This window comes from Mus caroli, chromosome 14 (assembly GCF_900094665.2).
Source record: "Mus caroli chromosome 14, CAROLI_EIJ_v1.1, whole genome shotgun sequence".
In the NCBI taxonomy this organism is placed as follows: Eukaryota; Metazoa; Chordata; class Mammalia; order Rodentia; family Muridae; genus Mus; species Mus caroli.
Genome location: NC_034583.1, coordinates 57345014 through 57359118, shown reverse-complemented (window position 1 = coordinate 57359118; position 14105 = coordinate 57345014). Strand labels below are relative to the sequence as shown.

At 45.2% G+C, this 14105-nt stretch overlaps 1 protein-coding gene across 2 annotated transcripts in view; it reads left to right on the top strand.

Annotated features, from left to right (window-relative positions):
- The window catches only part of Ptk2b (protein tyrosine kinase 2 beta), a 125280-nt gene that overhangs the window by 75605 nt on the left and 35570 nt on the right, over positions 1-14105 (top strand). For both annotated transcript variants that reach the window (XM_029468875.1, XM_021181314.2), the window contains exons 3-4: positions 12682-12860; positions 13256-13343. In XM_029468875.1, coding sequence (XP_029324735.1) covers positions 12682-12860; positions 13256-13343 — 267 coding nt within the window. The remainder of the gene's footprint in view (positions 1-12681; positions 12861-13255; positions 13344-14105) is intronic.

Genomic DNA, 14105 nt, shown 5'->3' with positions numbered 1-14105 from the left:
GGGTTATTTGATTTTCTGGAGTCCACCTTCTTGAGTTCTTTGTATATATTGGATATTAGTCCCCTATCAGATTTAGGATTGGTAAAGATCCTTTCCCAATCTGTTGGTGGCCTTTTTGTCTTATTGACAGTGTCTTTTACCTTACAGAAGCTTTGCAATTTTATGATGTCCCATTTGTCGATTCTGGGCCTTACAGCACAAGCCATTGCTGCTCTGTTCAGGAATTTTTCTCCTGTGCCCATATCTTCGAGGCTTTCCCCAACTTTCTCCTCTATAAGGTTCAATGTCTCTGGTCAGACTGCTAATTTCACGTTTTTAATCTTGACTCTCCTCTCTGTAAATGTGAATGCCCCACTGTGCTTTCTCTGTGATGAAACAAACTATGGCAAAGCAGGCATAGCAGCACTTAGCTATGATCCCAGCTTTGTAGGGGTTGAAAATCATCAGTACCAGGACAGCCTGAGCTACACAGTGAGACCCTATATCCAAAACAGAACAACTCTGTGAATAATCATTGGCGCTGGAGCCTAAGTCCTTGTAGAAAGCAGGAAGCAGCTAACGAGACCAGCAGTGCCCCGATGAGACATGGGTGCTGCCCTTCTTGAATTCCTACTTTGTTTTCTTTTTCTTTGGAATCATGTTTGTTAGGAGTTGTGAGACTTCATAACAGGTGGAAGCTTAGGTCATATTTTCCTCTAACATGCTAATTTGCTCATCTAGGAAAGGAATTAAGACAACACCTTGCAAACAAGAATCATCCTTCATGCTTTTAAAAATCTGCCTTCTAGTACCTTTTCCTTTTCTTTCCCTTCCTTCCCATCTCCAACTTATTTGCAGGTTGGGTGACCATAGTCCTCGGTTCCATCCCAGTTTGTATGCACTGTCCAGGGATGATTAGCAGTGCCTTGCTAATATCAATCCAACCATGAACTAGAGGGCAAATTTTACCATCACCCAGGTCTAAGTGCCATGCTCCTCTCTGAGGATCAGGATGCTGAAGAGCTAGTTCGCACTCTCTTCTCCTTCTGGCTGACTCTTGCTAGTCCATTCTGTGTCCATTAGAACTTCTGCTTTTCATATTGGAAAGCATTAAGCTAAGGGTGAGCTTGTGCCTGTGATACAATGTATCTTAAGAGTTGCTCTCACCCATGTGATGATACAATGTATCTCAAGAGTTGCCAGAGCCCAGCACCATCTTCACCCTAGATCCCTTTTCAAGCCCCTACCTTGTACAAATATAAAGTCAAGGTTTATTTTTTACCAGGTGTAGTGGCACATATCTGTAATCTCAGCACTTGGGAAGCCAAAGCAGGAATATTTCTGGAAATTCGAGACCAGTCTGAGTCACAGAATAACGTCTGGGTTAGCCAGAAATACATAGCAAAACCCTGTTTTAAACGGGGACGGGGCTGGAAATATGACTTAGAAGTTAAGAGAACTTCTTTTTGCAGAGGACCCAGCACCTATGTAGGGACTCACAAGTTTGCAATACAACTTGTAAGGAATCTAATGCCCTCTTCTGGTCTCTGTGGGCACCAGCCACTCATGTGGTACATACACATACAGACAGACAAGCAAAACACTCATACACATAAAATATATCTTTTAAAACACACACACACACAAAGAAAAAAAAGAAAAGAAGGAAAGAATTCATCTTGGTTTTGTCTTGAAGTCTTCTGGAGCGTTCCCCACCCTGTCTAGATGCATTCCTTCCACCCATGGTGGGCTCTCCAGATTGCAGATGTCCTTTGGGTGCTGCTTGACAAGAGAAGGTGGAATCCAGCTCCCCAAAGCAGCAGGCTCTGCACCCACTTCCACTCACTACCATGACCTATCCATCCCCAAAAGCCTCCCAGACTCCCCAGAGGAAGAAGATTAAGGTACTACAATACATAGCCTTGCCCTAACTTAGCAAGACACTTACCCCAAGGGCTTCAAATTTAGTCCTGTCACCTAACTAGATACAGGGAATTAGGGGATGGATGCTTTTGTACCCCTTAATTTGTATGTTGAAGTTCTAATCCCTAATATGATAGATAGGAACATAAGACCTTTTGGAAAGAACTAGCACTGAATATTAGTGTGTTCCCCAAAATACCAATGTTGAAACTTAATATTTAATATGGCAACATGGGAAGGCAAGGCCTTTGGGGATGCGATAAAATCATGAATGGCATTAGAAGTCCTTAAGAAGGGGTTGAGAGCCCAGTGAGTTGGGCCTGCAGTTAGGATTGCATACTGCTCCTGCTGAAGGCTGAAATTTGGTTGCTAGCACCCATATCAATGGGTCACAACTGCATTTACTCCAGTATCAGGGTTAAAAACCTAAAAACCTCTTCTGGCCTCCATGGGCACTGTACTCATACACACAGCTCTTCCTCCCACACACACACATAATTAAAAATAAAAGTATAAACATCAATTTTTAAAAGATGTCAAAGAGAAGACCCCTGGCCACCCCCCTCTCCTATGTGAGGATCGAATATAGGCTCCATCTTGAAACCCTTGCCAGATGCCAGGTCTTTGATCCTGGAATTCCCAGAACTGTAAACAACATAGTTTCACTGTCTATAACTGATCAGTAAGGAACTTTGTGGCGGCAGAAGGGACAGATTAGCACCAGGGCCAGGGCAGGAGCTCCCTAAGGCTGCCAGAGGCCACATTCTTTGTCACCTAAGCATTCCTCACTTCCCTCCTTCAGAGGCACAAGGGCAACGCCTCAAGGTTGGAGGAGCTACAGAAAGAAAGGGGAGGACTCCCTGTCCAGGAAAGCTACTCCTGAAAGAAGGTTTAGCCCATATCAGGCTAGCCCCCCACATAAGACCAGCCCATGAAACAGGCAGGAAGGGCTCAGCCAGGAAACCACAAACCATCACCACAGAGTGACATAAAAAGAGGCACATTAATACACACTTCTTCTTTTCCGCACCCCTTCTCACTTCCTGTGTGTGCCTCCAGCTCCTCACACATACAGACGCTCACCACATTGAGAACAAAGAAGATGTGAAGCCTGATGGGTCTCTCTTCGTTTATCTGTGTGCATAGACTTGTGACGTCTGCGAAGGAGGAGGCAGGTGTCGGTGCTGCTGTTCTATTTTTGATCCGATAGTTTCGTGGCTGAATATCCTCTTGAGAGCTTTTATCACTTCGGAATGAATGCTTTCAGAGTGATAAGTTGTGCAAACTTTAGTATTTTTCTCTGCTACCACTAGTTGAAAAATATCAGCTCTCTGAATCGAGGATTCAGAACTTACGTAGCTATCGTCTTTACTTCCTAACCCCGCCTTAACAGATTACTAGGAAACAATGGTTAAAACAACAGGAATGTTTCTCTCACTGCTCTAAAGACTAGAAGTCCCAAGTGCAGGTGTCGGAAACACATCTGGTGACTCCAACTGCTCCTGGGCTTTGGTAGCATCACTTCACTCTGCCTCTCTATTCCTACTGCCCTCTTTACCATAGCTCTCATAAGGACACCCCTGATTATCAGCCACACAGAAAGTCCAGAAAGACTGTAAACTGAGTTGTTCAACTTAATTATATCTATATAGAGCCTCTTTTGAAATGTGATCTAAGGGTGACAACATGGGAATATCTTCTTGGAACAATCAATCCCCTGTTAGCTACCTGGTTGAGATTACTAGTGTTACCTTCAGGTATGTGCAGTGAGTTTAATGTAGGGGTGTTTCACATACATGTTACCTTGACACCCAGCTGGGGTCAGGGAACTGAGCCCAGATGATACAAGTCTGTCATTTTCCCCCTTTGCCAAGGGTCTCAGTCACCAAAAAACCTGTGTGCTGCCCTGCCCTGCATCTGGTTTCCTGTGAGGCTGTCAGAGATATGGTGCCTTGTCACTTAAAATATATATATATTTTTAGTTATGTGTATGTTTTTTTCATCTGTGTTAGGTATGCTAGGTTTGTGTATAGGTGCCTGCAGATGCCAGAAAAAAAAGCATTGAATCCCCTGGAGCTGGAGTTACAGTGGATCGAGTCACCTGACATGAATGCTGGGAACCTAACTCTGGTCCTGTGGAAGACAGGACACACACTGCTATTAAGACTTCCTCCAGTGTAACTTTGTCATTCCTAGATAACCACATCCTATTCCCTAGCTTGTGATGTTAACTTCAATGGTACCCAAGTCTTGAGTGTGATATACAGTCTTCTGTAACACTCTCCTGCTCACCTGCCTGCTCTCCATCTCTACCGGCTATCCAGATCTTAGGCAAGAACTTGTCACCATCTCTTGAAGCCCTCTTTCTAGGGACTAGTTAGAATTCTACTATGCTGTTGACACCAAGACTGGGACATGAAGATTGAACTTCAGTGGCCCTGGGTGTTAAATGGCCACATGCAACAAAGAAACTTTTGGCCCCGTTATAGTTAGTGTCACTATTGATATGACAAAACACCGCCACCAAAAGCAAGTTGAGAAGAAAAGGGTTTATTTGGCTTATGCTTCCACATTGTAGTCCATCATGAAGGATGTCTGGGCAGGAATTCAAACAGGGCAGGAACCTGGAGGGAAGAGGAACCACAGAGGCCATGGAGGTTTGGTCATCATGGCCTGCCTACTCTACTTTTTTTTTATAAGCTCTAGAAACACTAACCCAGGAATGGCACCACCCATAATAGGCTGGGCCCTCCCACATCAATCACTAATTTAGCCATGCCCTACAGGCTTGCTTACAGCCCAGTCTTATAGAAGCATTATCTCATTTGAGGCTCCTTCCTCTCCAGTGACTCTAGCTTGTGTCAAGTTGACATAAAACTAGCCAGCACATGCCCCGGATGTCAACAGCACCCTGATCAGACTCACTAATGCAGATTATTAAGCACTATAGCAAATGTGAATACTCTAGATCCATCCCCCACAGCCAATGACACTCTTCAGTTGTTCATTCTGAAGCAAGGCATGTGACCCATCCCCCAAGCCAACTTCACCATGTATTATAAAGTCATTACTTTAAAAGGTATCAGAGTAGCGGGGAACTTTTCTTTTCTTTTTTTTTTTTTTTTTTGTAAAAAGTGCATTAACCTGCCTGGTACTTTCCTATCCGCTTTTTCTTATTCTTTCTTCCTCCTGAAGCTCATCTTAGCATTAAGAGCTCTTCCATGTGGCATATTAACAATCAGAAATTTGAATAGAACAGGTCTATATTTAACAGAGTATTTTTATTTTTGAAGACAACCCCTATGCTCCAAGTCAGTTAAAGATAAGACACATGTTACTGTCTCAAAATCTTTTTATTCTCCCTTTTCCAAGTTCTATCTCCATGTAGAACAAAAAAGGTAATGAAGACACCGCTGTGTTGGGCTTAATGCTTATGCCATAAAACTCTTACAGTTCTTTGCTCTGGGCAGAACGAAGTCATTTTCCTCTGGACTATTTCTTCCAGAGAGCAGGTATGGCCAGATCAGCTCTAGGTGTGACCTGATCATCCTGGGATAATTTTTATTATTTATAATCTTCTTTCTGTTCCTGGTAGCATCCACATCCACCCAAGCTATCTCATCATTACCTATGGTGCCATCATAACTACTATTTATTGAATAGCTAATGTGTACCAAGCATTGTCTGAGCTCTTAATGTACTTGGAATGTACATAAGGCAGGCCAGTGACAGTTATATGCCATACGTCAAAACACCTTAGTCTGTCATTTAAAAATAACTGGAAATAAACTTAAGCACTGGTGTCTCTTGGAGAGTTATCACGGGAAGATTATTTTTGAGGCAGGACACAGTTTTTGGAATCCTCAACCAACCACTGATTAGAACTCAAAGAGGGTATGTGTCCACCTGATCCAAGATCAGACACAGAAAGTTGTTTTAGACCTATTTTGCCAATGTCTTTATAAGATTCCTAGGAGTCTTAACAAAATACCCCTTGTAGTGTGGCTGAAGACTACAGAAATGCATCGCCTCATGGCTCTGAAATCTAGAAAGCCAAGATGAAGGTGTGGGTAGGGCTATGCCCTTGAACCCTGTGGAGGAACCCTTGCTTGTCTCTTCTCCAGACAAGCATGAGGACTAGAGCTCAGACTCCCAGCACCTACATCAAAGCTGGTGGGCACAGAGCACACCTGCGAGCCCCCACTCTGGGGACTGAGACATGGTGTCCTCAGAGCAAGCTGGCCAGATAGACCAGCAAAATCAGTGAGTGCTGGGCTCAAGTGAGAGACCCTGCCTCAACATATGAAGAGGGGGAATGTCTTCTGGAAGTCACCTGGCATAAACTTCTGATCTCCACATGTACCTACACACATGTGGATATGCGGAATGCATGCATGCACACCACACAGATACAAATGAACGTTAGAAAGTAAATATACTCTAAGTCGTGACAGCTATGACATCAATAGATGATGTCACCTCATGAGATTACTTTCTTAAATGTGGTCTACCACCAGCTGAAAAGTCCTCACCTAGTGTATGTGGGTGTGGGGACAAGCTAGGTAGAGATAATCCTTCTTTGTTTCTGACCTACAAGTGAAAAGGTCCAAGATCAGGGGGTGGGGGGGGGAGCCTTCTAGAATCTTCATACTATTTAACGATTTGAATAAATCAACATGAATCTAGAGGAAAGGAAAATTTGAGGAATACAGACATTTTCAAGAAAGTACCAGAAGTCTTTTTGAGTCTAGACTGTAACTCAAGGCAGTTAGAAGACCTGCCCTTCAGCACTGGAAGCCTTGCTAGGGGAAGAAGGTGAGGTCTTCCTGGAGCAAAAAGAACCCTGGGCTTATCTAAAGAGCCAGCACTTGGTAAAAACTCAGGTTACATATGGCAATCGAGTGAGCAGGGGAACCTCATGTACTGTCATTTTTAAGGAGTGCTTTATTAATAGAGAAAGAACGACTGACTGTGGCAGCTGGTGAGCTGGGGTTGAGCACCAACACTGCTGCCCCTGCTGTGTGCATGGGTGAGCGACCAAGGGAGGCAGGGCTGGAGGCAGAAGAGCAGGTGAGCCCCCTAAATGGAAGCCATACTCTTGATGCACAGACTTTGCAGGGCTGGAAGTGGGGGTGCGCACTGGAGCTGTGGCCCCATCACTCTTCACAGTGTGCACGTGGCAGATGGGGGCTGATGCTTTGAATACAGAACCACCTGTAGCTTGATAGGGCAAGGGTAGACAATCACAGGGGACACTGTGGCCCAGGAAGCTTGTCATCCTGTTAGAAGACCTTTCTTGTCAGAACTAGATTCACAGCCTAATTTTTTTTAAAATATATATCTTATATTTTGAGGTAACTATATCATTTTCCCCTTCCTTTTCCTCCTCCCATGAACCCCACTTTGCTCTCTTTCAAATTCATGGCCTCTTTAATTGTTGTTGTTTTGTGTGTGTGTGTTCTTAAATATATACATACGACCTGCTCAGTCTGTATAATGTTATTCGTGCGTATGGTTTCAGGGCTGACCATTTTGTATTGGATAACCAATGGTGTGCTCTTCCCTGGGGAAGACTGTTTCGCTGTTCTCAGCACTCCTTAGTTGCCTGAAGTTTGTCTTGTCTTGTCTTGTCTTGTCTTGTCTTGTCTTGTCTTGTCTTGGGTTGTGGCCTCTTGAGATTCTCCCCCCTTTAATTTTATCATATCCATTGGTGTCAGCTTTGTTCATTCCTGTTTGTGCAACCATGTTGATGAGACTTCATGAGTGTAACTTCTGACATTCCCAGGAGGCAAAACGTCACAATAAACTCCCCATTCCTCTTGTTCTTACTTTGCCCCTTCTTCCATAGAGATGCCTGCGCCTTAGGTGCAGGATTTGTGTTGTGAGCGTATCCATTGGGACTGGGCTCCACCTTCTTCATTTTGATTAGCTGAAGTTTTCTGTCATGGTTTCCGTTTGTTGCAGAGAGGAGTTTCCTTGAGGAGGGGTGAGGACTCTGCTTTGTGTGGGTAGAGGGTTACATCCTTAGAATGCAGTTGGGGGTTGTGCTGGTTCAGTAATGAGTGGATTATAGATTCTCCTCTAAACTCCATGGCTTTACTAACTCCAGATAGCTGACTAGCTTTCTAGGATCGGGCATGATTTCCCTCCTACTGGGCTGACCATTAGGTCCAGTTAGAAAGCTATTGTTTACCACCAGGGTTTGTGTGCACCCTGAGGGAGGCCTGCTTTGAAAGCTTGCATGATGCCTTCTGGCACCTTAACAGCTAATCTTCAGGGAGACGGCTTTCAGTTCAGATCCTGCTCTGTGCTCTTGTCCCTATTTCTGAAGTGCATGGTCACACATTAGTTTGCATGATATGGTGTTGATACTCTTTCTGTGTGGTTATGAGGCTCACATTCATTTCTCCCAGCCATGTCTGAAGGATGGACATAGCCTGCCGCCAAGTTCTGACACAATGTATTTCCCTCAATTGTACCGTTAACAGACTTCACAGGTTAAGGGCCCAGGTCATCAGATACCCTTTCCCTCAGATCCTGAGTCACCCACACTTTTACTATGAATTAGGAGGTTCCCACTTCCTCCTCAGGCTCAATGAATTACTAGAAAAAGTCAAAGAACTGGGAAAGTACAATACTTAATGCTGTAGTTTTATCCTAGTGGATATAAAGTGGTACCTAAGAAGCACACAGGACTTCTGGGAGACTCCTGGACAGGAAACTTCCGTATCAAGATCCATCACCTGCTAGGCAAAGCAATGCACATCACCAAGACTCAGGTGAACATCCTGACTCAGATATATTAGAGCTTTCAAAAGGAAATAAGGCAGCGTTGATGAACTCTTTGGCTACATGGTCCAACTTGATTTCTACCACCCCGCAGCCCCAAGCTTGGGCTAACTCTCAGACTCTAAGTTGCAGCTCTCCAAGAACATAGCTAGCTGGTCTTTACAAACTGAAAAACCAATAAGTGATTGACCGGTGCCCCCCCTCCCCCCATGCTTCTGAAATTGTGGGTTCCCCCCCATATGTTAAAACCCAACAAGAATAACAAAGCTAGTTCTACCTCCTGGAAAATCCCAAGATTTGGAACCAAGGACAAAGACCAGCCAAGTCCTCTATAATCCAACCTCAGTAAATGATTCCGGTCACGTGGGTGGAAGGCAACAGTGCCATTCAGTGAGGCTGTCTGTCTCCAGCACCATCCACATTCATCCTCAGGAAAGAAATGTATGGCTTGAGCTATGCCTGCCTTACCTCGTGGAAGCGCTTCAGGATGATGGAGTGAAGTAGTCAGGGATGCTCATCATACTCCAGCCATTGGTTTCTGGTCCAAATCGATGTTACACACTCACCTAATGCTGTCTGTCTTCCTCTCAGCCCTGGAATCATCTATTTCTACAAGGGCCTTGGACCCTTTTCCGGAAGTATGGCACTTGGAAACTAAAACTCAGGCTTGGCTTGGAAGCCACTCTGAAATGGCATTGCTCATTAAGCCCGTTAGTAGAATCAACTCAAAACTCAAGCCCTCTCCCTTTCAGTGTCAGTCACACGAACCACAACTTCAAAACAATCCCTTGTTGCATGGTCTGCTCTAGCTCTCTCCTCTCCGTGGATTGAATACTTTGCCTAACTGTTAGAAGGGGTCCATTCTTTTCAATACAGGTCTCCCTTTGCTAAGCTCCCCTGTAGGGAACTAATTTCACCCTCATTCAGTTCTCTCAGTCTCTGGGCTGGCTGCTAATGCCAGCTCCTCGGCCTTACTGTTCTGACCCTTGGCCCATCAGCACTCACAAGAAAAGGAAAGAGATAAGGGTGTGTGAGGGGAGGGGAGGGGCAGGTATAAAAAAGATACAAGAACAAAACAAAATTGTGTTTTTTATAATACAGTTTAAATGGGATCCTGTAAGAGACTGCTATGTTAAGGTATGTTCATTAAAAGAAAAAGGGTATTAACCTGGAGCCAAGCAACATCCCAAAGAGTTAACTAACGTAATTTTCACAAAATTACTTCGCTCAGACGCTATTGAGTCCTCATTTATTAGGAAAAGCCTAGATCTGAAGCTTTTAGGAAAAGCTTTTGGAAAGCTGGACCTGGATCTGAAGGCATGTATGCACAAATTATCAAAGAAGTAATTTAAAAATGAAGAAAAGAAATGGAGAGAACCAACTGTTCAAGTCTGTCTTCAATAACCACTCTTAGTCCCCAGGCCACCTCTCCAGCCCTGGGATGGTTTTTACAAAGTCCATGACCCTTGACCCTTAACCCAGTAATTCTACTCCTTTGGATTAATTGCAAGCAAACACCAGTGTATTATTTATACAAGAAATAATTTACATTAATTTTCAAATGTTCACGACAGTAAAAAAAAAAAAAACCCACAAATGCCTTAGGTTTCTAGAACAGAGGGCTAAATAAACATATTATGGTTTGTTGATGCAGAAGACTATTACTCATCTCCAAAAAGGAGCAACAAAGCTGGGGTGTAGGTCAGTGGCAGAGCACTTGTCTACTATATACAAGGCCCTAGGTTCGATTCCCAGTGTAACAAAGCAAGCAAGCAAGCAAGCAACTTTGCCAGGGTGCTATGATATATACTTGTAATCCTAGCCCTTGGGAGGCTGAGGCAGGAGGACTGTAAGGTCAAGAACATCCTGAGCTATATAATACCCAGTATTTCGTGCATATGAAATTGTAGAATAGGAAAATTTATTAAAACAATGAGAGGGAAAGAGGAGTTAGTCACAAGGGTTGACCCGGACAAAGAATCATCTAAAGATGTGAAAAACATCTATTTTAATCAGTAAGTAGGTCTCAAGAGGGTGTTTATGTGTCAGGACTGAATTGCTAAAATTCATACATTTTTAACATGTTACACACACAACATGTGTGTGTGTGTATGTGTATGTGTGTGTGTGTGTGTGTGTCTGTGTGTCTGTGTGTCTGTGTGTGTGTGTGTGTGTATACATACATAGATCACCTTAAAGGAAAACTGAAGAACGGCAGCATCTATTCGCTGAAGCAGGCTGGGAATACAAAGAGGGCTCTTGTGCTCCTGAACTTATTTTGCATAACTTAACTGAGATTTTCAGTTCTACCTCAGTCAGAGTTCCTAACTACTACAAAATGAAGTGCTCAGCTAATAGGTTTCAGTTTGGTAAGAGGTAGGCTCTACACTTCAGCACCAGAGGTGGGAACTGCAAGTAGGACTCGGTGGAGGGTGGAGACATGAGAGGTTCTGGGTAAAATATCAGGGCGACCAGGTGGGTAGAGATGAGCAGGAGGTCAGGAGCAGAAGTGGGTAGAGACAGTGGCAGACCTGTCTGCTTCACAACGTAGGCCTTACATTCTCGTCCAGGCCTCTCTCTCTGGAGCCACTGTAGATCATCACTTCCTACACCTTCAGCCTTCGTTCTGATTTCAGAGATGATATTAGATTGCTGGTCTGTACTCTGGTCCCCACATCCCCCACCTCACACCATGCATCTCACAGAGCAGTAGTGGGCTTCTCTGAGAGCCATTGTCTTTCTTTGTAGGAAAGAGAGTTGTATGGAAGTTCAAGAGAATTGAAAGGAGGCATCTGGAACAAGACATTAATTGGACACTGTTTTAAACCAGCATTACTTAAATATTAGTCTTGACATTTTCCTAGGAGAGAGAAAAAAAGCAACATGCTTGCTTCTATTTCCAATTATGGAATTAATTGCATTTTGCTTGCTAACTTAGACAACTTCTTGGGAGGCATGTTTAAAAAAAAAAAACATACAGTCTAAACAATAAAGCCTCCCTCCTCTTCCTGGCCAGCCTGCAGCCTGCAATCTCGGGTAGGCTGATGTAGGCTGGGTATCCATGCATCTCAGACTCCTAGTTCAGAAGGGTCAGTGTCAGTGAGGTTTTAAATCTGCATCCAGGGAACTCTGCTCGGCCAGGAGTGGACTCAGCTCACTCACTCGATGTGGACCCAAGGGAGAAATGTGATTACCAGCAGCTAAGTTGGGCTAGTCAGGGCTTTCTGGGAAGCCTTGCAGTTGACATTCATGTTAATCAGGCTGGCCTGTGTCTGGGCCAAGAAGTGGGGCCACTGGTCTGTGGGTGTGGGACCTGCTGAAACTGTGGGTAAAAGAAAAAGAAAACCCCAAGAGCAGAACACAGAGGCTAGTGCCTTCCTGTCAGCTCTCCTGAGATCATCTTTTAGTGGGTCTGTCCCTTAAGGTCAGCCTCATGCTTCCATCTCCTCCAGCTCTGCCATGCCCCAAGTCAGCTTGGCAAAGCAAAACATTGATGTCCAGGGGCCCAGGGCTCACCATCCCAGCTTAGTCCTGGCCTCAGCTTACTTACCAGCAATAACGCAGCGGTAACACCTGCTTGCTTCCCTGAGTCACGTGGACTCTGTGCAGTCATATGTGGAGAAGACCTGGCAGATCTTAGTCCTGTACTGCATCCTGCTGGCTAGACTGGAAACCATCCAGAAGGGGCTTTTCACAGGGCACATGCCCAGCTGGTATTAATTGTTTTTGAACTGTGCTCGCAGCCTCTGCATCTTGTCCTCGCTTCTGCTACCTCCTCCCACTTCCTCTATGTCTGTCTCATTCTGCCAAATTGTTCATTCACCGGGCAGAGCACACTGTGTCCCAAGGCCTGTGCTCACTGTCAGAGAATCAAAAATAAATAATAGCCAAGACAGACTGTCACACAGGGTTAGGGGATGTTCATGGGGAGCCTGTGAGAGCCCAGCAGGGGTGCATCCCTGACCCTTAGCCCTCCCATCTCCTCCCTAGGAGATCATCACCTCCATCCTCCTGAGTGGGCGAATAGGGCCCAACATCCAGCTGGCTGAATGCTATGGGCTAAGGCTGAAGCACATGAAGTCAGACGAGATCCACTGGCTGCACCCACAGATGACCGTGGGCGAAGTGCAGGACAAGTATGAATGTCTACACGTGGAAGCTGAGTGGAGGTAGGAATGTCATCCTCCCTTCAAGCATGCCCGAGGCTCAGAATCTTCTAGAAATCTGGAGTGGCTTTCTAGACTTAGTCCTCCCACCATGTCCAGATGAGAATAGTTTTGAGATCTAACCTGGCTTCCATAGAGAATCCTCATTTCAGGACAGTATCTAGGTTACAGTTCCAGACCAGATGCTGTTGGTGCTATGGTAAGAAGGAGTAGAGGGCGGGAAGGAAGGAGAGCCCAGGCCAAGGGCTGGTCTTTGAAGTAAGGAAACCAGTATCTGTGCCAAAAGCCTCATGGATGGCCCTTGCATGCTGAGGGTAGAGGAGCTTTGGCCCTGTGAGTCTTACTGCTCTCTTGGGAATCCAGCTTCCCAGTGTCACCCAGAGTCTGTCTTGATGCAGGTATGACCTTCAAATCCGCTACTTGCCGGAAGACTTCATGGAGAGCCTGAAAGAAGACAGGACCACGTTGCTGTACTTTTATCAACAGGTGAAAAGCACCCCACCGTCTTCAGGGGAGATGCAAAGATAAAGGCCAGCCTTCTAGAAGGCTTCCCCTCCCCACCCCCAGGCTGTTTCTTATGCTCCTATCTCCCATCTGTGTGGCCGCGTACCTGTGAAGCAGGAAAAGCAGGTTGGTGCACAGGCACCGAGGTGTGGTTTCCTGCCACTGACCATCCTGGTATTCCCAAGGACTTCATTTGCATGAGTTTGCTTTCTCCTCTTTAAGTTTAGAGCGATAAAGAGAGTTGTCACAGGGACCAAGTGACGTCCAACCATGGCAGAGTACTGGCAAGTTGGCCCGAGGAAGAACAAGTTGTAGTTCTTACCACTTCCCATGGTGTAAATACTCCTGTTGTGGCCTCTTTCGAGCCACCAGTGTGGCACCTGCTAGCTCACAGAACTTTCAAAGGTGTGCCAGCTGGCTCTCTTGAGCTGCCTGAGCCCCTCTCACACACCTGCAGGCTAAACACGTAGCTGCCACAGCTCCTCCACAGAGGAAGCTCTAAAGCAGTGCCAACCATCGGGCACCATCGCTTTCGTTCTGTCTTGGCACTTCCCTTTCTGTTGGCCAGACATCAGCCCAGATGTTTTGTGGACTCTGAGTGACATTTATAACTGCTTAACAACATTGGCTTGGATAAATTGCTAATTCCTCCCCCAAATCTTCCTTCCTACCTTCATTCTTTCCTTCCTTCCTCCCTTCCTCCTTCCCTCCTTTCCTTCCTTCCTTCCTTCCTTCCTTCCTTCC